We start from the raw sequence: 26,915 nt of genomic DNA, 5'->3' as shown, positions 1-26,915 counted from the left end.
ACAAACACTCATCCATATGGACCAGGAAGACTACTGGCTTCATCAGGAGTAATGGATGGAGACAGAAAGCCTGCAAACATTGGAAAGCTATAAATAGATACGTGACAGGAGCGGAAACAAGGACACACCTTTTACTTCCCCCAAGACGTATTCAGTGTAGGAGAGATTTTGTTATTTTTTTTTGGTGGAGGGACAGAATGGAAATATGGTAATTTTGCTAAAAATACAGGGATAGTTGGTCTATATAAGGCAGTAACTTATTCCATCTTAATTGCCAGGAAAACATGTGGAGTAAACTAATATTATCTCAAAATAGCTCCCTGCTGCACCCGCTGGGAAGATGAAAATCAAATGATCAGCACTATGTGAGTAGTATTATCCAGCACAATGGGGCCCTGCTTCGGATTCAGAACTCTGGATGCTGCTGTAATGCTAAATATTAAAAGGTTTGCTCCATACTGAAGGATCCCAGATTTCTACCCATTAAAACCCTACCAACCAACACACAGGGGATAGTAATAAAATCTAAAAACCCAACCCGAGGTTTTGCCCTAAAAAGGGAGGCGTGCCAGAGACCCACGAAATACACTAGGGATTTCCCCGACTGCTACTGACCCCCAAGGAAGGCTATCAGATACTATGGTGATGGACGGCAGCACAAACCCCTAAGACAGGCCACTCCACCAACCACATGCAGCCATACAGAAATCCTTTCCCCCACCACTGACATGCATCCACCCCTTGGATGGAACACAGCAGCTGTTTTAACAGCTCAGAGCAACGCTACACAGTGCGGGACAGGAAATGAAGCTATGGAAATAGGATTTACAGCGATGCCAGCTGCTGTGATTTTTATCGCAAGTCATAAGAACATAAGAATGGCCGTACTGGGTCAGACCAAAGGTCCATCCAGCCCAGTATCCTGTCTACCGACAGTAGCCAATGCCAGGTGCCCCAGAGGGAGTGAACCTAACAGGTAATGATCAAGTGATCTCTCTCCTGCCGTCCATCTCTACCCTCTGACAAACAGAGGCTAGGGACACCATTCCTTAACCATCCTAGCTAATAGCCATTAATGGACTTAACCTCCATGAATTTATCCAGTTCTCTTTTAAACGCTGTTATAGTCCTAGCCTTCACAACCTCCTCAGGCAAGGAGTTCCACAAGTCGACTGTGCGCTGTGTGAAGAAGAACGTCTCATGATATCAGGTGGGTTTCTTAGACCCCCAGCTGCTGGAATCAGGAGATTGCATGGGAATCTCAGCTTTCATTTAAAATTAAAAACGTAAGTTTCCAGCCCTCGTGATTTGGGAGAAAGGCTTGAAAATGTGAAGTGACAGCTCCCTAAAGGGTCAGAAACCAGAATTTATTATTTTTAAGCCAATCTCACAATTTTTTTACCTGACAGTTTTTGATCTCTTGGGGCTGGATATTGAGTAGGCAGAATTACTCAATTTGGTATTGGGCTAGGGCATGCCAGAACCCTGTCTCTGATAGAAAGATCTCCTGCCATTTTTACATCCACTCACTCGGTTTCATCTCTAAAAGATCAAGGCCCTGATTCTCCGTTCCTCTGTCCCTGCACAGGAACGTGGCAGTAGGTGGCACAAAAATGGATTTAAGTCACCTTCGTACTCCCTGTAATATTTCGGGCAGCTGGGATCTGCCAGAACCCCGGCATAAATCAGAGCAGCCACAAGGCTACTCACATTTATGACCAGGCTGCAATTGCCTCTTAGGGACCCCATCAGCCAGGTGAGACTAGCCCGAGCACAGCACAGTCCAGCCACACTCCCGTCTCCCTACGCACAGCCCCCAAATGCTCCCTCTGCTGGGAGCAGGGCTGATGAAGAGCCTTTCCAGCAACTCCATACTGGCCAGCGCACCGGATTCATAGGGCGTATTCCACTTCCCCTTTAGGCTGTTTTGGTGGTTTAAGGGGGCCAAAAACCCACAAGGAATCTGGCCCCTATTCCGGGCATGAATTCTGTATTATTCCAAATTGCATCAGCAAAACCATGAAGCCAGAGGGGCCTGTTTTTCTGCTAGCATCTGATTTATTGTTTTTTAAATAAGATCTTCACTGGCGCCTCAGTAACATGATTAGACAGAATCCCTGTGGACCACATCACAGAGAGCTCATTTTGCCCTCGTTGCTTCGCTCCAGGCAATAGACCTGGAGCAACCCTGTCTGCAGCCGGAGGACCCGATCCATGGTTTTAAAGTGAGTGGAGGAGACCAGCACAGGGTACCAGTCCACAGATCATTTCTCCCGACTTGCAAAACCCAGCCAACAACAAACCACTCCTACGACTGTGCTGAGCAAATGCTACAGCCTTAATTAGGATGCCAAAGACCCTTAATAGAGCTTCAATTTGGGAGACCCGTTGAAATTACTACCCTCAAAGCACTGTTATTTAAACTCTACATTAGCACCACTACAGTGCCTCTGGAAGAGGGTCAGGGGACCGGAGCTGTGCCCTCGGGCTGGCCTCGCGCTGAGAAAATAGCCGGGTTGTTGACAGGGGGGAAGAGAGAAACCGTGCTGAAGAACAAAAGTTAGCAGGGACCAACAAGGCGAAATTTATGGAGACGCTGCAGCAAGATGAATGGATTATAAAGCTATTGTGATCACTTAGTCTGACTTCCTGCATAAGCGTAGGCCATGCAACTTCCCTGAGTTAATTCCAGTTTGATTCATGTCATACGGTTGTGTTTCTAATGGGGAGCAATGCTGGAAAGAAAAGCCGGGGGCTCAAGGAAGGGGATCCTCATCAGCTTTTGGGTTAAGCTGATCCCAAAAGGTTAGTTATTTGAGTCTTGATATTACAGAAGGGCCCTCTGGGGGATAGGGAACTGCCCCAAAACCAAACTGTACAGGGTTATCGATCCCTTTAATTATAGACGTTATCTCCGGCTCCACACACCTCTGATCACACCTCCCAGTTGCTCCAGATTTTGCAGAACATATTTCAGCTGGACCAGGCTGCCTATTCGTCTGTGCTACAAAGGTAGGCCTCTGTGACGTACTCCAATTAAAATATGACCATGCAGATCATTGTTGCTACTACTGTTCTATCAATGCAACAAATCTTATACAACGTGTGATGTATGGCCAGAAAGGGTTAAGCATCCTGCAGGATAAATGACACAGAAGCAACCATTAGAGACATGTGAGGGGTAATTAGGGCCACTCCATGGTAGATAGGCTAGAACCCTGAAATGCAAACCTATATTGTTAGAAATTGGAGGTGATATTAATTGTATGAGTTTGCTCATATGTTAGCCATGTAAACAGACAGTTCCTGTCTGTCACTAAAGCTATTGATTCAGAGATCAAAAAGGAATATTAACATTTAAATGAACTGTAAACATAGGATATCGCTGTGTTCCTCTCTCTTTGAAATGTATAGCTAATCACCTGAGAACGATGGAAAACGGGCAACTGCCTTATGCTAATCTGTGTGGATAATTACCGGTGATGCTTAGGAAATGGATCTACTTCAAAAGTCCCCATAATTGCTTATTGTTCACCAAAGGACTCTGAGCTGTCACAAGGAGGCCTGGTACTGTATAAAAGACCTTTGGGTCCCAATCCTTTTGATCTCAGACCTGCTTGATGCTTTATGCAGGAGATGCTTAAGTCGTGCGGCTGAGATCCCAGACCTAAACTGGAACACCCTGAAAATGAAGATTGAACTATAACCTATGAACTAATCCTAGAAGAACGCTTTGCAACTACAGTGCTCGCCATCTCTACTATGAATTCAATCTCAAGAACTGTACTCATGTCTGTGTGTATACTGATCCTTTAACCAATACTCTCTCTTTGCTTTAATAAATTTTAGTTTAGTTAATGAGAATTGGCTACAAGCATGTATTTGGGTAAGATCTGGAGTATTCATTAACCTGGGAGGTAATGTGTTCGATCCTTTGGGATTGGTAGAACTTTCCTATATGATGAATAAGATTTTCAGTAATCCTCATCATATTTGACTTGGGTGTCTGGGTGGGGGCCTAAGGCTGGGTTACTTTAAGGCAGGGGTCGGCAACCTATGGCACGCGTGCCAAACACGGCACGCGAGCCGATTCTGAGTGGCACGCAGCTCCCTGCCGCGGTCCCAGCCCCCAGCCCCACTCAGCCCCCCCGCCCACCGCTCTCCCCTGCAGGGGCAGGAGGCAGAAGCTTGGTTTTGTGGCAGCCAAGCTTCCCCCCTCCCCTGCCTCTTCCCCCAGCGGTGCTTTCCGGACCTTCCTCCTCTCCTTCCCTGCGCCAATCAGCTGATGGCCCTAGCGAGGGGGAGGGGGAAAAGCGGCAGCGTGCGCACAGCTCCGTAGAGGACGCAGAGAGGGGTAGGGAGGGAGCCTGGAGGAAGGGGGTGGAACAGGGCATATCCCTTCCAGCCCCCTGCCATGAGCCACTCCCAGTTGCTCCAGATTTTGCAGAACATATTTCAGCTGGACCAGCCTGCCTATTCGTCTTTGCTACAAAGGTAGGCCCCTGTGACGTACTCCAATTAAAATATGACCATGTGCAACCAGTGAGGTATTCTAGAGCCTGTTTTGTGCTGGCTTGGTAAATCGAAGTATTGGAATATCCACCAGCTTTGGGGATTGTTTGCCCCATTCTTTGCAGTGCACCCTCATTGAGTGACCTCACTTGGCTCCCCTGAGACCCTGCTCACAGCCCCTTTCAACAAATATAAAGAGACTTCCCCTTAACCTAGGGGCTGCTCCAAGGACCTGGGTGTCATGAGATCAGTTCTGCTCTCATCCCGGCCAACTGCTGCACAGTACTTCCATGCGCTTTGAAAAAGATGGCTTCACCGCACTCACAGGCGGAAAGCTTCCCTTTGAACAGGTCTAGAGTTGACAATATTATAATCTGTCTGTTACGCTGCAATGCGCAACAAAATGCAGGTGGGCCACCTTCTGGTCCTTTGGCACAGTTTGATTGTTGGTGTCACAAAGGTACCCTTCAAACCTACCAATGACCCATTACCAAGTACAACCCCCTTCTCACATTACAGCCAGTACACAGGAGAAAACCACCTCTCTCCTCAACTTGTATGGAATTCTTTTAATCCTGCAAAGAATTAAACCAATGGAAAGAGTCATTTGGGTCCAAACATGGAAGAGAAGTTCGATATTTTTAATCTGTCCCAGAAAGAGCACTGGACTAAATAAAGATTTCTGCGTGGGCCAAGTGGAGCACCTTGAATTACAAGCACAAAACGAGGAAAAGTTCCCCAAGTAACGGAGCCTGCCCAGGATGAACACAACTTTAAAGCTCCCTAGAAGCAGAAGGGAGATTTAGAGATGTTCCATAGTCCTCAACAACTGGGGAGCGCAGAGCCTCACTCAAATACCGAGAGAGAGAAGGGGAGGAATGGAGGCTGAGGAGCCAGAACGCCTCATCTCTAACCCTGAGGCGAGAGAGGGAAACACCGAACGGGGGACAAGGAGCTGCGTCTGCTTATACCAGGTCTGAATTTGGTCCTATGTCTCTCCATGCCTTCTGGTGTTTGACCTGGATATGTCGGACTGGATTTTCAATAGAGCTTCAGCTGCCATTTTAGACACCCAAGTACACAGCCGGAGCTTCAGAACAGCTCAGCAGGTGAGCGCTTCTGAAAAAATCTGGCTCCAATTGTGGGTGCTGAGCGTTTGAAAAGCTGGCCCCGTATTTGCATGAAGTTAGTCTGCTAGCTCCTTGGGGCAGAGACCTTGTGAGCCATTTCCAGTGCAAGCTAAGCATCGGCCATGTTGCTGCTGCTGCACATGACCAGATAGTCCAGGCTATGAAATGCAAAGAGGGGACAGGATAGAAACAGCAGGATGAGACTCAGAGCGAGTCACTGGGTCTCTATCAATCGGAGGTGACCGGTGCAGGAGTGGTACAAAAGCAGCCAGCTGTTCTCTGCAGGGCACACCAGGAATGGCATTTGTCAGCGTGCCCCATTGCATCTTACAGCGAGCGGCTCCTTTATGGTCACAGCAACATGACATCAGTTCGATGGAAAGTTTAATTAAGACATGACTAAGTTTTATGTAGCTTCTTGGCTTGTGTTTTTTCAAAGGCTGATTCACGGCAAATTTTCATGTCTTGTTAAGCTTAGTGAGACAGAATCATTGCACCTGGGAGCCAATCTGGTTGCTAGAAACAACACTGAATCGTAATCTTTGTTGGCGTTATCTGGCACCACATGTAAGACATTGCAGGCACCAAGTCTTAACTATAGCCTCCATTGTGGTCATCTGGATTGATCGTTAGTGGCTGATTACTGAAGGATTTTACCTACATTCTGAAGGAGCTTTAACTTCATGCTTTCTCCCACCTATGCCAGCTCCTACAAGGGAGTTCATCACTTCAACCCCATTACACACACAGAGTCTATCCTCGTCGACTTGTCCTTCCGTTGCAATCCCATAACGTTTACATCGTATGGGGTACTGCAACATGATGTTGCCTCAAAACGACTTCAGGGCACGAGATCCCATGATGACATACCGAGGGTCCCCAAAGCTACGTCAGCCCAGTGACCATCCTGTATCCAGACCAACCTGAAAATATCAGGACAAAACCTTCCTGTTGCCATAGCAGCAGCTTACTGGGAGTAACATTGGCCAGTCCCAGGTCCCTGCCCCACCCCCCATTTGTGGATCCCCGCCAGCTGCTCTCTAAACCCGAACATTTCGCGTTCAGGATCAGTGACCACTCCCCCTTTCCAGATGGAGGCAGTCCAGCCATTGGCAGCGAAGTTCTAACAATGTGCTGACCTTCGCTGACTCCACAAAAGCAGAGTGTCTAAGAAACTACCCATTCAAGACCAAATCTCTATAGTGTATTTTGCAAAGTAACAGGGGCTAAACACAGCAGATGCAAAAAATAAACCACACATTTGATTGCGTTGTAAAGAAAGCTGATGTTGAAGCCATCTGACACAATCTTATCGACAGCAAAAGAGGACTTTAGAATTACGGCGGGTTAAAGGGACACTGCATGACAAGATTAGAAATCCTGTGAATCTAACCCAGATCACCGCATTAGCAAAAAAAAAAAATCAAGACCGAGATGGGTTTTAGCTTTTGATTTAAGTGAAATTTTACTACTGTTGAAAGGTGCTGAGAATTCAGAGCCCTGGAGACGTAAGATCTTCTTTAGCCTCACAGAACAGATACAACATGGCAGTGAAAGATTCCCATACCCCACCCAGAGTGCCCCATCAATGTTCCTCAACCCTGACTTCGAGGGACCAACTCTAGGAGCTAAGGATAGTTCAGGCTATAACCCAGTAACCCAGTTCATTCATCGGCTTCTTGGCCAAGACCCTCCTGGTGTCAGTCCAACTCGTTCCAATTGTCAGTGCTTTTTTGGTGGGGACTCCTGTCCCCAGGGACAATCTACCTGTTCCACATAAGGCAGAGTGGTACCAGTCCATAGCTATTAATTATCTTCTACCACTACTGGCCTGGGCCAAATTCAAAGCGGTGACCTACAGGTTAGAAGCGAATGGCTCCACAATTCTCCCAGTGCTCTTTATGTTTTTTCCATTCAGGAACTTGTTACATAAGGAAAAGTCTTCCAACACATTACATCCCTCAGAATCATAAAAATAAACCTGCAGTTCCTTGCACAAACATCTTGGCCCCGTGCCTTCTTCACGGCTTTGGTTGAACACTGAGCCAACACGTTTTGTCTGCACAATCTTGGGTTTTAAATTAAAAACGCAAAACTCCCCCGCCATTGTGACCAGAGGACAGGCTGCCCACAATTCCTCAGAGCAACGTGTTCTCTAAATAGGGACCAGTTACCAAAGTAAGACCAAAGGCTGCCCTTTAGAAAGCGGTGAACTCTTGGTTCTAAAGAACTGCAGGAACCTCTAATATAAAGAGGGGAACGTCCACTTCAATCCCAGGGGATAGAAGAAAGAGAAATTGGGGTTGGTTTTCTGGTGGTCTCACCAGAGAGCTGTCTAACTACGGCAAGTCTATAAGACACTCCACAGCTACAGTGAAGTCCATGGTATTCTGCAATCCAGCCTGCAGTAGCTCTCATCTATAAATGCAAAGGTTCAACCCACGCAGATTACAACTCCTAGCATGCAATGGTCTGCCTCCATCCACAAGGAAGGCTGCCCAGATCAAGAAGGACCCTTACATGTTAGGGCCTGTAGTCTCCATATGAAAGACGAGGAGACCTGCAGTATTGTCCCTCTTATGCAAGTGGTCCCATAGCTCCTAGGAAGTTGCCAAGATCCTCCCTCCCCAGCCCCCGAGTTGGGCCAGGTCAGTCCTGCTTATCAAACACAAACAGTGCCCAAAGGGACTAAGTATTCCTGTTTGTGTGATGTGCTGTTGTGCTGCCTTCCAGTCTAGGCCTATTTTCAGCGGAGTAGATGTTTGGCTGGTGTTTCTTTTTTATTTTTTTGGATGGTAGATCCTTGGTATCTGGCCAGAACTGACTTAAATCATCAAATAATTCATCCAATTCACACACCATTAGTTTCATTAGCAGCTTCATACTGCAGAGGCAGAGTGCCTGAAACAAGACCACACAATGGCTCTTTGTGCTTTTCATTTTCAAGGGGGAAACAAATTAGATATCTTTGTTCCATTGTCACAGGGCTGGATGGATGCTGGAGTTCCTCTTCTCCCAGAACAAACTCATGTTTGCAGGTCCTGCCTTGGGGCATGTTGGGGAGGGCACTCAATCTCAATTTAAGGGGCGGCAAAGGGAGTAACCGAAAGCCGTTCTCTGCTCCTCAGCAATCCACCAGGAAGAATCATGCTGCTAACGCTGATTTTCAACCCGCGCAGTGGCAGCGTGTTTCTCTTTAAGGAACCTCAGCTGGCCCTTGCTGATGGGCAACATTATTAAGAGCTGCTAACCTCTGGTCATAGCAGCTGGGCAGCATACCTTGTGTTTTCCCAGATGTGCTAAAAGGAGTGGAAGTGATAGTCTAGTTCTCTCCCTCTAGGTTTAGAGCTTATGTTTCCCCCTCCTCCACGTGTGCCTTCTGAAACAGGCTTCTTGATAACAGGATAAGCCTTCAAATAACACACAATCGCTAATCTATGCAACCCTGTCTTCTCAAAATGGTTAACCATATCTTCCCCCTCCTCTCCCTTGGGCTTTTGATCTTGTCCTTCTTTAGAAGATAGGCTCTTTGTTGCCACGACCCCCCTATTACAGGTCTGCGCAACATCCAGCACAAATGGATAAGATTTCACTCTCTCCGATTTCCTCTCAACTTTCCTAGACCTGTCAAACTCCACTCCTGGGAAATAACTTGGTTTCAGTTCTGTTCTCCCCAAGGATGTTAGTTTTGACATGGTGGCATGAGCTATAAGGCTATAGGACAGGGGAGGTCAAACTACGGCCCGTGGGCCGGATCCAGCCCGTCAGGGCTTTGGATCCGGCCCGCGGGATTGCCAGACCCATGGCTTAGCGGGGCTAAGGCAGGCTCCCTGCCTGCCCTGGTCCTGCGCTGCTCCCAGAAGTGGCCGGCACCACGTCCCTGCGGCCCCTGAGGTAAGGGGGGGGAAGAGGGCTCCGCGCGCTGCCCTCGCCTGCAGGCACCGCCCCCCGCAGCTCCCATTGGCCGCAGGGACGTGGTGCCGGCCGCTTCTGGGATCGGGTGCCACCCCTGAGCCACTCAAGGTAAGCGGCGGCAGGCCAGAGGCCACACGCCAAACCCCTCCTGCACCCCGCACCCCAACCCCCTGCCCTGAGCCCCCTGCCGCACCCCGCACCTCTCCTGCACCCCAACCCCCTGCCCTGAGCCCCCTCCCACACTCTGCACCCCATCCCCCTTCCCTGAGTCCCCTGCCGCACCCCTCCTGCACCCCAACCCCCTGCCCTGAGTCCCCTCCCACACTCTGCACCCCATCCCCCTTCCCTGAGTCCCCTGCCGCACCCCTCCTGCACCCCAACCCTCTGCCCTGAGCCCCCTCCCACACTCTGCACCCCAAACCCCTTCCCTGAGTCCCCTCCAGCACCCCGCACCCCTCCTGCACCCCAACCCCCTGGCCTTAACCCCACTCCCGCACCCTTCCTGCACTCCAACCCCCTGCCCTGAGCCTCCTCCCGTACACCCCCCCCACACCTGGCACTCCCTTCCTTGAGCCCCCGCCACACCCCTCCCCCCTGCCCTGAGCCCCCTCCCGCACTCTGCACCCCTCCTGCACCCCAACCCCCATCCTGAGCCCCCTCCCGCACTCTGCACCCCCTCCTGCACCCAACCCCCTATCCCAGCCCTACATTCATGGCCCTGAAAGCAATTTCCCCACCCAGATGTGGCCCTCGGGCCAAAAAGTTTGCCCACCCCTGCTCTAGGGTGTTTGGAGCTGATGGCAAAGAAACAAGCCATGATAGAGTTAAGCTGTAGCTTCTGCTCAGTGTCTCCTCCAATAAAAGGTGACAGGTGTGGTGCATACGTCTCATCCAGCCAAGCATGATCAAGCCTCATGAACCGTTCAGAGGCTTTTCCCAGTGAGTCACTGACTGGACTGCAGTTCACACCGCATAGAACTGAACCTCATCACTTTAGTGCCTCTCCTTTTTCTTGCCCAGTGGCCCCCACCTGCTGTTCCAAACTATGGATCTGAAATTCCTTAAGGGCCTGACCCCAAATCCATCGACCTCCATGGGCTTCGGATGAGGCCCTAGGTATTCAAACACAACCCATCCATAGTCCCCCTGAACAATGCAAATCAACAGCAGTACCCAATATACCAGTCCAAACCTGCGCCATCACGTAACATTTCATACTGACCTAATGACTAGCAAATTCAAATCCAAAGAGCAGCTTCACACTTAGCTGGGGCTCCAAAAAACAGCTCAGCATACAACTTGGAATGGCACCTCTGGATTCTAACCAGGGCCTTGGCACCCGGGACACCACATTAAATTAGAATTGCAATGTGCTCAGATTGGGCTCGAGTCATTAGGGATCATGACAGCATTGCCCCAAGCTTCTACACGTTGCATAGGACTGTGGATTGTGACTCGGGCAGCTCTGGAATATTAAGGAATGATTTTAAGCCTTCACTGTGGTGTGACAGAGGTTGACATTTCTGAGCCTTGTAATCATAATTCTAAGATTTTTGTCCAAATGACAAGAGAGACAAGTCTGCGAGATGAATGTAATGGCAGCGAAACCAGACGCATCACAGTGAGAACTCACATACCCACGCTCGCGGGTCTGAGACAATCACTTATGCCTAATACTGAGGCTTTCAGGCAAACTTGGGAATGTTCTGAAGTTTCCAATACCCTCCAGAGATGATCACACTTAGCTGATCATTCCTCTTAAAGGTAAAACTGATCAAACACGAAAAGGCACTGACACGTGCAACTGGGTCTAAATGAAAGACAGACAGACCATAAACAATTCAGGTGACCACTGGAAAAACGTGGACACTTGTCCAAACAACTTGGCTTCATTTTAATGGGAACTAAAAAAAAAAAAAAAAAAAAAAAAAACTAGGTGTCCAACTGGGCTTAGAGAGCTTTGAAAATCTCTCCCCCAGTTGCGTCTTAAAAATTGGGCTATATAACCCCTGGGCACAAGCTCTCATGCTATTCCCATTACTTCCTGCTTCCAGTCCAGCTGGAAGCATTAAGACAAGAGTCTGTGTATTTCAGTACTTCTGCCGCAAATTTTGAGTAGGCTCCAGGGACAGACATAGGGGAACACGGAAGACATTTTAGTGTTAACTTGTTCCAACTATGGCACAAGCAGCTGTGGCTCTGATTGGGAGAAGGTTCGGGGGATTTCTTGTTTTACCTGCACTTGTTCACCCAGCCCTCATTAAATAGCATTCATTTTCTTACCACTTTTTACTGAATTCAGCTGAAATCAAAACTACACCACATAGAAATTATTACATATGTTTGTGAAAATAGTGGGGTTTAACTGATCGAGCCATTCAGTCTAGAGAACATTTGTAAATGGAGGCGCTTGACCCTTCTGTGCCTCAGTTTCTCCACTCTGTATTTTCTGTCCATTCAGGCCCTGATCAGGCAAACATTTAAGGACATGCATAACTTCACTCACGCATGTAGCTCCATTGGCTTCAGTGGGACTATTCACACACCAACAGCATAGGGTAGACAATAGGAGGACTTTGTGACTTACCTCTGTCCATTTGTCATTGACTTCTATGAATAAGACACAAAACGGGTCAGATTTGGAGGTCACATCCCTGTCCAGAAGGTTTTGGCCGCACACGGATAATTCGACTTTGCAAACACAGTACTGGGTCCCGATAGGCCCAGCAGGGGAGGGGCTTAATGTATACGCCATGGACTCCGGTAGTAAAAACGCCAGACAATCTGCAGGAGACAAGGGAATGTAGGAAAGCATCAGTCATGGCAGAAAAGCAAACAGCGGGCTTATTGTAGCCAACACGACGTCAGTTCAGGCTTCAGCAGCAGAGCTCCCAAAATATCCAGAGTCTGAGCCTTTTACATTAGCTCCATCCTGGAGCATGGCTTCCTGTCCTGATCTATTCCAAGCACTTTATTTTGTCTGTGTCTCCTACTCACGTTTACATGATCAAGGCCCAAGTGACCAGAGAGAAGATACCCGATATCGGAAGACGTTATAACCCAGCAGATTAAGAAATAAAGTCCAAGCGCTTGACGTTAGAAAACTGAAAAGAAGATTTTTCTTTTTTGTAACAGTGAATGTAGCGAACATTGGAACAGCTCACCATGGGGCATGGGGATTACTCCATCACTTGGTTTTTCATCAAGTTAGGAGGCCTTTCTCAAAGAAAGACTCTTGCTCAACCATGTTTTTGGGCTCGGCGTTCACGCGCACGAGGGAAAAAGAATGCCCTCCCCTGCAGGAATTATTGGTTGAAATTCTATAGCCTGTGTTATATACAAGGTCAGACTAAATGATTTGTAGGTCATAAGGCTGAAAGGGACCATTGTGAACATCTAGTCTGACCTCATGTATAACACTGGCCATAGGGCTTCCCTGAATTAATTCCTGTTTGGACTAGACATCTCTTTTAGGCCACGTCTACACTATCCGCCGGATCAGCGGGTAGTAATCGATCTATCGGGGATCAATTTATTGTGTCTCGTCTGGATGCGATAAATCGATCCCCGAATCGACGCCCGTACTCCAGCTCGGCAGGAGGAGTAAGCGGAGTCGACGGGGGAGCCGCGGCGGTCAACTTGCCGCCGTGAGGACGGCCAGGTAAGTCGAACTAAGGTACTTCGACTTCAGCTACGCGAATAGCGTAGCTGAAGTTGCGTATCTTAGGGCTGGTCTACACTAACCCCCCCACTTCGGACTAAGGTACGCAAATTCAGCTACGTTAATAACGTAGCTGAATTCGAAGTACCTTAGTCCGAAGTTACCGCGGTCCAGACGCGGCAGGAAGGCTCCCCCGTCGATGCTGCGTACTCCGCTCGCCGAGCTGGAGTACCAGCGTCGAAGGCGAGCACTTCCGGGATCGATCCGGGGCACTTCCGGGATCGATCCGGGATCGATTTATCGCGTCTTAACCAGACGCGATAAATCGAACTCAGAAAATCGATTGCTTACATCCGGACCCGGATGTAAGTGAAGACGTACCCTTAGATCCATCCCCCCCCAGTGTAGACCAGTCCTTAGAAAAGCATCCAAGCTTGACTGAAATACTTCCAGTGATGGAGAATCCACCACAACTCCTGGTAAATTATTCCAATGGTTAATTACCCTCACTGTTAAAAATGTGCACCTTGTTTCTAGTCTGCATTTGTCTAGCTTCAACGTCATCTGAAATAAGAAGCAGAAAGGCTCCAACAACAATAATAATCGAGGGAAGGAGGTGGAAAGAGGTTCAATTCTGGGAAGATCCTAGTGAACAGAAATGAGACTTGCTTGAGCACTTCTATTAAGTTCTTGCCACAATGCTGCAGAGCCGCGAAGTGTGTGCTGGCATTTAAAAATAAGCTAATGTATGTCCAGTACCCAATAGTTAAATTAGAACAGGATGGTTCGGCCACACCCTAGAAAAAAAAAAAAACCACACAGCAAGTCCCGTGTCTGAGTCAGAAGCTACACCCTTTACACAAATATAGAGAGGCTCAGGTCAGGCTCTAACATTTAACCTAATAAGTAAGCTATTCATAGGGCATATCAACATAGGAGGTAATTTCCAACTGGCCTCCCACCACGAGCGGGACAGGAACTGGCGCTGCAGGCTGGGCAAACAGAGCTAGAAAAAGCGGTCCATCTGACAATGGAACACTGTTACACCACATTTCAACCACGTCAGAGCAACACTTGAGGCCAACAGGTCCTATTTCACGACATCGATTTTAAAATCAGACTGAAAGTGCTTCAAACAAAAACATTCCCTGGCAGCTTCTGTAATTCAGACATTACAGCCTTGTGCATGAGCACTAGAGAGGGGGAGAAATTTTCCAGAGTCTCAGGCCTTGCCCACACTGGAGTGGTGGTGGTGATGGGGCCGTTGTACTGCATTAACTCTACTGCTACAGTTAAAGCGGAACAGCTTCCGCCAGTGTGGATGCAGTTACACAGATATAAACGATGCTTTATGTCAGTGTAACTATTCCAGTATGGGAAGGGGAAATGAACTATACTGGTACAAGGCATCTTTAGACCAGTATAACTGCACCCACACCAGGGACTGTACAAACAAAAACTAGCCAAAGCAGTACTGTGTTTAGACTAGTCTTCAGTGATTTAGGAGTCTATGTTACATTCTCAAAAGTGATGTAGGCACTGAGGAACCAAGATTTTAAACAGTGACTAGAGATTTTGGGTGCCCAATCTGCAGGGCCTGAAAGGAACCTGATTTTCAGAAAGGGCTGAACATCCACCCTTTGAAAAACCAGGCTGTGTTAAAGTATCTCTTGTTGGGCAGCCAAAAATCTCTACTCAATTATAAAAACCAGGGCTCAAGTCTCATTGAAAGCCAATGGGATTTAGGCCCTCAAGGGCCTAAATCACTTTGGAAATGGGACTTAGGCCATTTTTAAAAGATTTCTCCTGGCCAACACTTTTTGGAAAATGTAAAATTTTAGCAAAAACAAAACCAAAAAATATTCAAAGGTTGATCACAAGAAGATTTAACCAGCTCTTCTGAGAGCCTAGAAGTGAATGATTGAAAAACAGACTAAGCAGTGAAACAGATTAGTTTATTCTCATTGTCCAAGCTGAGAGAAATGCAACAATAAATGAACAGTAAACTAGATTTTTAAATATTCTATTTTAATAATCCAAGGACTAACAATAATATAAAAAAGAAAACCAGTGATGCATCAAAATCTAACTTGAAAAAAATCTGGTTAATACAGAGAATTGTTTCCCAGGTATCTGCCTGGCAGGACTTGCCCACATGCTCAGGGTCTAACTGATCGCCAAATTTGGGGTTGGGAAGGAATCTTCCTGTGGGTCAGACTGGCAGAGACCCTGGGGGTTTTTCCATCTTTCTCTGCAGTGTGGGGCACGGGTCACTTGCAGGTTTAAACTAGTGTAAATGGTGAATTTCTCTGTAACTTCAAGTCTTTAAACCATGATGTGAGGACTTCAGTAACTCAGCCAGAGGTTAGGGGTCTATTTCAGGAGTGGGTGAGGTTCTGTGGCCTGCAACGTGCAGGAAGTCAGACTAGATCGGGGACAGGCAACCTATGGCACGCGTGCCGAAGGCGGCACGCAAGCTGATTTTTAGTGGCACTCACACTGCCCGGGACCTGGCCACCGGTCCGGGGGGCTCTGCATTTTAATTTAATTTTAAATTAAGCTTCTTAAACATTTTTAAAACCGTATTTCCTTTACATACAACAATAGTTTAGTTATATATTATAGACTTATAGAAAGAGACCTTCTAAAAACGTTAAAATGTATTACTGGCACGTGAAACCTTAAATTAGAGTGAATAAATGAAGACTCGGCACACCACTTCTGAAAGGTTGCCGACCCCTGGACTAGATGATCACAATGGTCCCTTCTGACCTTAAAGTCTATGAGTCTAGGAGCTGACACTTTCTGAAAGCTGTAAAATCTGGTTTTTAAAAATTAGGAACATTGAGTAGGGCTGTAAATCACAAAAAACTGTACGTACAGATGTTCATGCTTTTAGGAAAGAATTTTTATTGCCAGTGAAAAATGACAGCCCTTAGCCCGGTTGACACACTGGTTTTGTATTGGTAAAGCTGTTTTGGTTAGGGATGTGACTTGTTACCGAAAAAGAGATTGAGCTGGAACAACCCCTAGCATGCCTACGGTTATATTAGTATAAAGATGCCTTATACTGGTGTAGCCGATGCCCTTTTCCATACAGGAATGAGTTCACCGGGGTAGATAAAACTGCATCCATACTAGGTGGGTCGTACCACTTAAACTCCAGTAGTATGGTTAAAGCTGTACCATTTTTGTGCATGGACAGGGCAATTGAAATTCCTCTGTGTATCCACAGGGCAGGTACCAAGCAAACAGAAGCACCTCTAGGGGTAAAATGACTGGTTCATGCCTAGGGCCGTACCAAACTCATGGCCATGAAAAACGTGTCAAGGATCATGAAATCTGGTGCCCCCCATGAAATCTGGCCTTGTGTACTTTTACCACTCTAGGCTATCATCAGGGGGAGGGGTCACAGTATTGCCACCCTTACTTCTGTACTGCTGCTGCAGGCGGTGGCGCTGCCTTGTGACCCCCTTTGGGTCGGGACTCCCAGGGTGAGAAATGCTCAGTCTGGGCTTTACATATACTTTGCCGTTTTTAAATACATATTCATGCTTTGTTACAACACTGTGAAATTTAACATTTAAATAGCTGAAACTGTGAAATTCAATATTTTTTAAATGCTATGGCCATGAAATCTACGAAAATGGACCATGAATTTGGTAGGGCCCTATTCATGCCCATTCAGCCATTACCCTCTCTGTTGAGAACACACCTGCCAATTTGTGTTAAATGTAACGTTGTTTTTGGTGACATCGAGACCTGCACACTAAGAACTGGACAGAGAGCCACATCTCACTGCCCATAACCCTCGAACATCTGTCTACTGATAAGGCTGTTGGGTCAGCACTGACCCAGGCTGGGTTTGAACCAGCTACATAGAGGAAGGAAGGTTTCATATGCAATTACTCAACTTCTTATGTACTATGATCTTAATGTGGTGGTAGAAATAGAAAGGCTGAGACTCGCACCATTTCCGGGAAACTCAAGAAGAGTCTTCAGTTGATTTAGGAAGTGCTGTTTTAAGGTCTTTGAAAAGGAAACTCCAGGACATTGGTGGAACTCAAGTTCCCCACTTTCTACTCCCTCCCCTGCCTTAAGATTAAGGCTTTTGTCTGGTATAAAAGGGTTGTTGCCTATTCTAGATAACCAGCCCCTGTTCCATGCCCCACCTTGCAGGACAGAATGGTGGGAAACATACCCAGAGAAACAAAGGGAGGGCCTTAGCAAAAGTCTCAGACCAACAGGAGAAAAGCCTGCATGAGCGAGTGACTCTCCCTGCAGCTACTGACTGCTAACGTGGGCAACGTTCCTATGGAGCATTCAGACAGCAGAGGGCTAACTATGGTGAACTGCTTTTGTAACCAGACCCCTAATGCAAAGATAGACTTGCTGCTACACCCAGCCTCTTCTAGCAGCAAATGCTGGATTCAAGTGTGTGTGTGTGTGTGTGTGTGTGTGTGTGTGTGTGTGTGTGTGTGTGTGTGGCCACCTCACCTGGCTGGAGCTGGGCTACTGGCTGGGGCAATGGAAAGCAAACACAGGCTGGTGTTCATCCGGGATTAGGTGTGGCCAACCTTCTGATTCAGGCTACATCTACACTACAGGGGGGGGTCGATTTAAGATACGCAAATTCAGCTACGCAAATAGCGTAGCTGAATTCGACGTATCAGATCCGACTTACCCTGTTGTGAGGACGGCGGCAAAATCGACTGCCGCGGCTCCCAGTCGACGGCGCTTACTCCCACCTCCGCTGGTGGAGTAAGCGCGTCGATTCGGGGATCGATTGTCGCGTCCTGACGAGACGCGATAAGTCGATCCCCAAGAGATCGATTTCTACCCGCCGATTCAGGCGGGTAGTGTAGACCAGGCCTTACAGAGGAACGCTTCCCTTCCCTTCCCTCCCCTCCAGTGACACGTCAGCCCATTAGGCTCCGTTGCAAGCCAGTTTAAGTGCCCCAGGGCCACTTACCTCTGATATGGCAGCATTTCACATCATGTTAACACAAAAGAGCCAAAACTGGCGAGAATCAGGCCAAATGTATTTTTCCAGGTGGAAGTCCCTGAATGCAATACCCTTGTCTTAAATACACACTGTCATAGTGGATGGTCCCATGTCCACTATTAGCTAAGCTTCAGGGAGAGCTGGCACTGAGGAGCAACACATTTGATGATGATACTATGTTAATGATCCAACCCAGAAGAGTTCACTCAACCCTAAAATGCAAATTAAAACACACATCACCTGTCTCAGCTGTTTCATTTCGGTTTGAAAGGGAAAGAAGTTTTCCAGCCCTTCCTTTTCAGTGTAGTGCTCCTGAGTAAGTTTTAAATTAAGCTTCCAGTAGATTTTTGGCACCAGGGTGGAAATAAGATTTAAACCGTGTGTATTGTCCATGAGTTTGTGGAAAGCGAAAGGGCTTCTGTTTGGCAGTTTCAGTGCAGCCCATATAACCAGCCCTGCATTCAGACACTACTGCTGGGACCGGGTAGGCGTAGGAGTCTATCACACAGCAGCACTCACTGCTGTGCTGGGGAGGGGACAGGATCACTACTGTGTTTCACGCTGTAGAGAAATGGGTCCAGGGCAGGAGGAGAATGGAAATCACTTGTGCTAGCTGTGCAGTGGTATCTGGGATTGGTCCTGTTTCCTTGGGCTGAGCTCACACGCAGTTCTCGCAGGCCGTTCACCCATCCCCTGAGTTAAGTTTCGTGCCAGGGGACACGTTACTATGTTGCAAAGCTTGCGTCACAACACAAAGATAGTTAGAGCAGAGATGGGCCCGAGCCACAAATCTGGATCTGAAACCTCTCAAGGTTCAGCATGAATGTTCCGAGCAGGAGGTGTGGCTCAACCCATTACAGAGAAAGGGGGCAGCTTTGAAGAGTTGATCGGAATCTAAATCTTCCCCCAAACTGGGGCTGCTCTAGTGCAGGGTTTTGATTGAGCCCCATCTCTGGTGACGTTGAGTGGAAGAAAAATAGACAGCTTTCCGCGAGAGCAGCTCTACTTCCTAGTTACACCGCAGCATTGATGGGCACAAAGAAGGGAGAGAGAGGAGCGGTGGGCAGGACACACGACCTGGAGAATGGAGAGAGTTGCAGGTGCTGATAAAGACGCATGGGATTAAAAGGGGGCGGAAATCTTCCGCTTAAACGGTTTTTTGACAGACAATTGGGTTTTCAACTAAATGAACATTTTTGCAGAAAGCATCTGCTTTTGGGTCACATTTCAAACCCCCCAAACTTTTGGGTTTTCCGGCTTCTTGACAAAGAGTCTTTATTTTTCAGGAGGTGGGGAGGGGACAACATTTTTCTGACTAGGCCTACAAGTGATCCCTGTGGTAGGAAGAAAGGGAGAACATAAGAGTGGCCATACTGGGTCAGACCAAAGGTCCATCTAGCCCAGTATCCGATCTTCCGACAGTGGCCAATGCCAGGTGCTTCAGAGGGAACAAACAGAATAGGTAATGACCAAGTGACCCATCCTCTGTCATCCATTCCTAGCTTCAGGCAAGAGGAAGTCTTTAAGCCAGTATCCCTCCCATACTCCTGTTCTTTGAAACCAGCTCATGGAACCACCACTCCAAAACCGTCAATATCACCTTCCTCTAGTCTGCTAAACTGTCTCTGCTTCCATATGGCAGGGCATTAAAATGTGATTTTCGTCCTCCTTTATTTACCGCTCTCTCCAGTTGTGCCAGCTGTGCTCCTACCCTATGAAGGGTCGGTGGTTTATGCCGGCTCCTAGCTCCGTTCGCTTGTGGTTGAATCTTTGTACCACGGAGCATGCTAATCCCGACTGTTCATTTCTGGAGGAGGAGGAGGGGATGGGGATCTCCTTCACTGGTTACAGGTCATAGCCAGTTAAACAAAAAACCAACCGGAGATGTGCAATCGGCACTGTCAAAACCAGCCGAATCGAGCCCCAGGTTCAGCAAAGACAATGGGGGTCAGTGCACGGGACTGGAAGGCAGGACACCTGGGTTCTGCTCCAGGCACTGCTACCAGCCTGCACCTTCAGGGAGCTACTTCAGTTCACTTCAGTGCCTCAGTTTCCCTAACGGAAAGGCAGGAATAATGTCCACTCTTTAAGATCTATGGATAAAAAGCATGATCTAAGAACTCAGTATTATGACTAATTGTTCTCCTACCACCTTGCCTCTGGCAGGATTCCCCAGTGACACACGATAACGAGGCAGGTTGGAAAGGCACATCGAAGTTGTTATCTATACAGGTGTGTAGCTAAGAGTTTGAACTTAGAACATTCACACACCAGCTGTTCCATTGCCTCTGGCCTGCAGCTACATCCAAGATCTGCCCAGGCACACTTGTCATTATCCACAACAGGCCGCATCCCATTCTGGTGTAAATGGAGCCGCACCAGTTTACACCCGCTGTAGATCTGTCCCCGTACGATCACTAATGCACCAGCTGCGGTGAGAGGCCTACCATGTGAACAAAGGGCAGGGGAAAACGTCCCCCCAAGCACCATATGGAACATCACCCCAAGGATAACAAAGCACGTGCTTTGTGACGTACATCGCATATGCCCACCCATACCCAGGCATTTATACACAGCGCACATGTCGGCTTGAACCACAAGCAGATCCGCACAGCTGTGGTGATTGAAATTCACTCTACGTTGGAAAAAAACCCCTAAGTTTTCTAAATTCTCTAGCCTCATTGTCCAGGTTGCCACGATTTCTGCCTAGCATTTAAAAGTCACTCTCACAATAGGCTTAATTTTAACTCCTGCTGGAAAAATCTGAGCTCTTTGATAGGCATTAATTGCGTTTATTTAACTGACAGGTACAGACTAGCAAGGGAGGGGCCATCATTTCAGGGCCAACATGGTTGGGGAGGATTCCAATTACCGGTCAGGAAGTAAAAGGAGAGAAGCCCAATTTCCCCTTTACACACCCCAATGACTCCAAAACCTCAGACATTATTTCTCTTCCCAGGGCTTGATTCTGATCTCACTTACAACAGTGTAATGGGTTAGTCTGGTTTACCCTGACGTAACGTATTGTAATTTCAAGGAGAAATGCGGGATTTCAAAAAGGACCCAGGACACGGAAAGTCTCCGAGGGGAGTGTATGTAGTTAAATGAACAAAAAGAGAAAATCCTCTAGCCCCATCCATCCCAGAAGGGGTATCTGCCCCAAGAAAAGGGGGCTTGACATTTGCAAGTGTCGGATCTTCTGGCCGCCTCTGTCCCCTGAAGCCTGTTTTTCCAGTTACAGTTAAAACACTGGATTGCCCCCTTTTTCTCTCTTTTTTAAATACACACATCATGCAATCAAAGCCTAAAATAGCCAGACCTGTTCTATTTATACCACCATATCTGTCTGCCCTGCCTCCCAAAAGCACAAACAGTCCCGCAGTGCTGGCAGGAGGAGCCCGATCCTTGGGATTTTCCCTGCCCCGCTGGCCAAACCTCAGCTATTGCTCCTAAAAGCAGAGGTAGTAAATGACTCCGTGGAGGAGCTTTTCTCAGTACAGACTGGCACACAACAACTATCCTTCCATTGCACATCCCTCGGGTTCACTCCCTGTCATCCTTCTAGTAGGGGCCTTAGGCACTTCAGTAGCAGCATTGCTATTACAGTAGCATCTGGAGGCCTCAAGGAATTAGCGTGTATTGTATAGAAGGGCTTACAAGCCAAACAGACAAGACAGGGGAGGGGAAGCAGATGTGAAGTGATTTGCCCAAGGCCGCATGGCACATCAGGGGCAGAGCCAGGAACAGAACCTCAGCCCAGGTCTCTCAAGTCCTAGCCCAGAGCCCTGTCTACTAAACCACACAGCTTGTCAAGCTGCAAGGCAGAAATTTCTCTTTGTGGTGGATGCTGGACCACAAACAAACAGCGACACTAACCTCTCCCACTTCTCCTTCACCCAGCACTCAAGACCGAGCCAAGGAGGCTGCACTGATCTACCCCAGCTGAGGATCTGGCCCTCGAGCGCTAACATTTTATCATGTGCATTCAGTGCCGGGGGGAGGTGACGGGTTTACAGCCCTGGAGTCTGAAGTGCTGGATTTAACAGGTACACCGACAGCCGCTTGCCCCACATGGCCCCATCAATATTCCTCAACCCTGGATGTAGAAGGGTAACTTCTAAGAGCGAGTGGGGAGTTCAGTGCTCCGGGCCCTTTCAATCCCTGGCCTCTCTCGCAGACAGCAATGGCTGTTTACAAGATGTGCCCTGGAGATGGATGCAGACCAGGCTCCTGGCTCTGAGCCCTTCTGCACTGTTTGCAGGGCTTAAATTGAGCTGGAGCTGTCCAGAGCAGAGCGCCGGGAAATATTTTCAACCCCCCTGGGGTTTTTAATAGCATGTTGGGGGAAATGGGGGGATGTCCAGGAAATACTCTGTGAGAATTTAAGCCCTGAGCGTTTGCATGCAGAGCAGAACTTTGCTTTATAGCCCACTCCTAGTAGGATCGGACCTGAGAGCAACTCATTTCACAGCAGCTGCCCGACGACGAGAGAGGAACAACTCTTAGACATCCTGGCTGCCCTGGGGTGGATTTCAAGCAGCAACATTATGGCCGAGGCCTCCAAGGTTATGTCTCTGCTGCAGTTAAACAGCCGCGGCTGGCCTGTGTCAGCTGACTTGGGCTCGTGGGGCTTGAGCTGCAAAATTGCAGTGTAGACGTTTGGGCCTAGGAGGGAGGCCGAGCCCCTCACACCTACTCCGCAACGGGACAACCCCGCAGCCTGCGTCGGCTGACGCAGGCCAACCCCGGGTGTTTACCCTGCAGTGTAGACAGAACTGGAGTGTGTATGCTGCTTCAATAGCTGGCTAGGTTATGCGGAGGGATTTCTGTTGGCCCAGATAGCCCCCAAAAGGTAGCTGGTTCAATATGAATCAAGGGGACGCCAGGAAGGTGGGTTGGTCTCAATTTATACCTCTGCTATCAAAGGTAGGCGGTTATCATTGTGCTGTTAACTTCATCAGTTCGGTATTTTCCTTTGGAGAACTGACTGGCTCCGATTTTCCTGGAGGATTCCCAAGGAGATGCATTCGTTTCAAAGACTGCTCACGGGGGAGCGCCGAGTCTGCCCCCCACACTGACCCCACTCTCCCTCGTGTTCCAAAATACCACAGTGCAAACTGCTGCGCTTGCTCCCCACCCTAGGGAGAGCGGGGGGAGGAGGAGGAGGACGGGCATGCGAAGGCAGCACCAGGCGTGAGCACTGGCCCGAGCACGAGGACTTGTGACCCGGTAAAGTCCTTGGACTGAGATTGAAGAAATCGGGGTTGAGTTCCTAGCTGTGCCTGGAGCTCCCTGTACGTCGTTGGGTCAGGGATAGCAACAGCCTGGACAATCCTTACTGAATGAAGATTAAGGGTCGTAGCAGTTCACTGCATTGAAATGCAAAGTCTATGTATTACTGTGGGATTGTAGGTAACTTTTCTAGGGGGGAGATCTGGCCAGTGTAAACCTTGGGAAATGGTATGAGCCTCAACGGACTCTTTTAAACCATGTGCCAGACAAACAAAGTTTAAGCGGGGTTCTCCTGTGAAATACCTGGGGGGAGGTGAATGCAAATTACTCACTCTGGTTATGCAAAAACCCAAGCTTTAGAAGCTTTGCCCTGAGGAGGGGACCACTGTCTGGCTGATTACTTAGTTGTGGGCTCTGACGCTCAAAGACCCGAACTGTATAAAGAAGTGACTCTCAGATTCACCAGGGTGCTTGTTCTGAGCTAACAGCTGTTATGAACTTGTAACCACAGGAAGAAACCTTTGGTGGGGTTTGAAGGACTGATCACCTGCCAGAGCCCTGGTTGGAGCTGGGGTGATCTCTGGCAAGCTTCTTATCATCCATGTAGATTCTTTTAATATGTTATCTCTGTAGTGCTTTTACCTTAAGAATAAACATGCTTGCTTAGAAAGAGCTGTGTGTCAGACTAACTATGGGCAATTACACTGTGGATAGCCTCTGAAGAGAAGGCAAAACTGCCCTACTAATGCAGTCTGACTTGCTGGGGATATGACAGTGCAGGTAGGGAATTGTGCAGCCTGGAAAAATGCCAGGCAGGAGGGAGAATATCACCGATCTCTTCACAAGAGAGGTGATGGCTGGGGAGCCTGGAGCCTACAGTGGGTGCCCTCCCTAGACCATGGCGGGGGAATATAGGTGCAGCATCCCTTAACTGTGACACTAGCATCATGGGACACTGATCTCAGACGGGTCCCCCAGGCACTACCCTACGAGAAGTGACAATTCCAGCTGCACAGCCATAGCGCCCGTGTCGGTAAATGAACCTTGGAAAATTGAATCACTGGGCCAATTTCATCCCTATCATCACTCCATTGACTCCAATAGAGTTACAACAGCAACCGGTTTGTCTCACTTTGTTTCTCATTAGTATCTTCCAGTCCCAGCCTCCCACTTTCACACACGCTTCCTCCGTGATCCTGGGGGCAGATCCTCGTGTGTAAACTGGCCTAAATCCATTGACTTCACTGAAGCGATGCAGATTTACACCAGCTGAGGATCTGGTCTGTTGTTTTCAGTCATGTGGCAGGAGCAGCAGCTGGACAAGGCATCAGGCAATTAAGCAACTCTTGAGCTCATAAATTGCACATCTGAGGCACTACAAGGCTTGGAGGAGAGATGGGAAGAGAGGATTATAAATGTAACCTCAGAAAATGCTTTACTTTCAAGGGAAGTTAAGGAGTTGGCACCCACCCTTCTGAGAGACAAGGAGAACTCAGTGACAGATGGTCCTGAACCTTCTCAGGACTAATCTATACTAGAAACACTCCAGCTGCGTGGCCCGTCGATGCCAACGGGAGAGAGCTCTCCTGTCGGTCTAATAAAACCACCTCCACAAGAGGCAGTAGCTATGTCAGCAGGAGAAGCTCTCCCACCGACATAGCGCTGTCAACCCCGCTCAGAGGGGTGGCTTATTTGTACCCGAGTGACATAAGTTATACCGACATAACCTGTAGTGTAGACAAGCCCTTAATCACCTCTGTGTTAAAATAAAGATTACAGAAGACATCTCCTTCCCCTATGCCACTTTGCATCTACATTTCAACTCTCTCCCTCCCCTATGCCAAGGGGATGAAAAACACCATAGCCTTCCTATCATCGGCGGCCAGAAGAGACTTCCAGTAGATCACTGGGGCAGGATCCCAAGTCCATCTCCAACAGCCTATTGTCAAGACTTGATAGGTTTCTACGGATGGCCATTCCACCATACCCTGCCCACCACAGCGTTAAGGAATAAAGAGAAAAACATCTTATTCCAAATCAAAACAAAAGGCCTGATTCACCGCAACATCCCTCATTTTATGCCACTGACATCAGTGGAGTTATATCAGCATAAAACTGGAGTAACACAATGGAGAATTATGCCTATAGTATCCTATGAACAGGGGGCTGGTTCAACTGAAGTGGCTGCTACTTCCCCACTCACTGAAATCACAAGAAAGTGACCCCTTGTATCCCAGAGAAGACATTTCACATCTCTTACTAGAGAGGAGAGAGAGGGGGGGAAATGCACAAGAAAGCCTGACATCAGCTAAGAGAACCAAGTTAATAAATTGGTTCTCTTGCCACTGACTTTTTCAGTTGACTCTGCACATAAGAAGAGGCAAGATGCAGTCTGGGTTATTTTCTGTTTTGAAGGGGGAGCAGTTTTCTGTCTTAAGATATTCTCCCCCCTCCCCCAGTCTCCCCTCTATCACCCTCCTCCCAATATGTACAATAAAAAGCTAATCACTTTGTTTACCAAGAGTTGCTGTTTATCAATGGAAAATCTTGTGCTGCTAAAATCTGGATTAATAAAGGAGACAGACAGATTTCCCTCCATCAGGACTATAGAATCATTTCTATTTCATACGCATGATAATACACTATTTTGTATATTCACCCTTCAGTGACAGCACATGGGATCGGTCTTCCTTTAAGGAGGTAAATCTGGGGGCATAAACTTGTAGCCAGTGCCTCGTTAGAGGAAGATTTTTAAGTCAGACAGGACCATTGTGATCATCTAGTCTGACTTCCTGCATAATACAGGCCATACAAATTTTATCCAGGGACTCCTGCACCAATCTCAATCGTCTGGGGTGGAACGAAAGCTTATCTGATTTCAGTGGCACTGGCGTAAATCAAGAGAAATGCCACTGTAGTCAATTATTTATATGTGGGCACAACCACGGAGCGCTTCATGTCTTAGGTAATTACAATATGTTAGTACCAGAGGGGTAGCCATGTTAGTCTGGATCTGTAAAAAGCAACAGAGAGTCCTATGGCACCTTTCAGACTAACAGAAGTATAGGAGCATAAGCTATACCCACTTCGTCAGACGCATACTTCTGTTAGTCTTAAAGGTGCCATAGGACTCTCAATATGTTAGTACGTAAGTCTAATTGTAGGTCACTTTTTGCCCAGCAACTTTTAAGTTCAAGATCCACTATAGCACTGGTAGAAAAAGTGACTGCCCCATAGTTTAGCACAGCTTTCAGAAAACGATATTATTCCACTCCTGGAGGAAACAAAAATAGTCCACTTTATGTACTGTTGCTATAGGTGGCGTAGGGATCTCTGCCATGGATTCACTATGGGCAAGATTCTCCATTGCCCGGCACCTTGAGTAGTCCTTTCCAGCAGTGCACGGTGAGCGTCAATGCCTCTAGATCAGGGTGGTAGCAATAGTGTGAATGGCTATACG

The 26,915-nt window shown here is 47.9% G+C and overlaps 1 protein-coding gene across 1 annotated transcript in view; it reads right to left on the bottom strand.

Moving 5' to 3' along the window:
- CPNE2 (copine 2) overlaps nt 1-12,312 on the bottom strand; it is a 131,951-nt gene extending 119,639 nt beyond the window's left edge. Inside the window, exon 1 of the mRNA XM_065416363.1 lies at nt 12,145-12,312. Coding sequence (XP_065272435.1) covers nt 12,145-12,312 — 168 coding nt within the window. The remainder of the gene's footprint in view (nt 1-12,144) is intronic.
- Between the last annotated feature and the right edge of the window lie 14,603 nt (nt 12,313-26,915).

The sequence above is a fragment of the Emys orbicularis genome, chromosome 14, assembly GCF_028017835.1.
Source record: "Emys orbicularis isolate rEmyOrb1 chromosome 14, rEmyOrb1.hap1, whole genome shotgun sequence".
Taxonomy (NCBI): Eukaryota; Metazoa; Chordata; order Testudines; family Emydidae; genus Emys; species Emys orbicularis.
The sequence above is the reverse complement of the archived record's forward strand: the minus strand, read 5'-3'. Positions and strand labels throughout refer to the sequence as shown.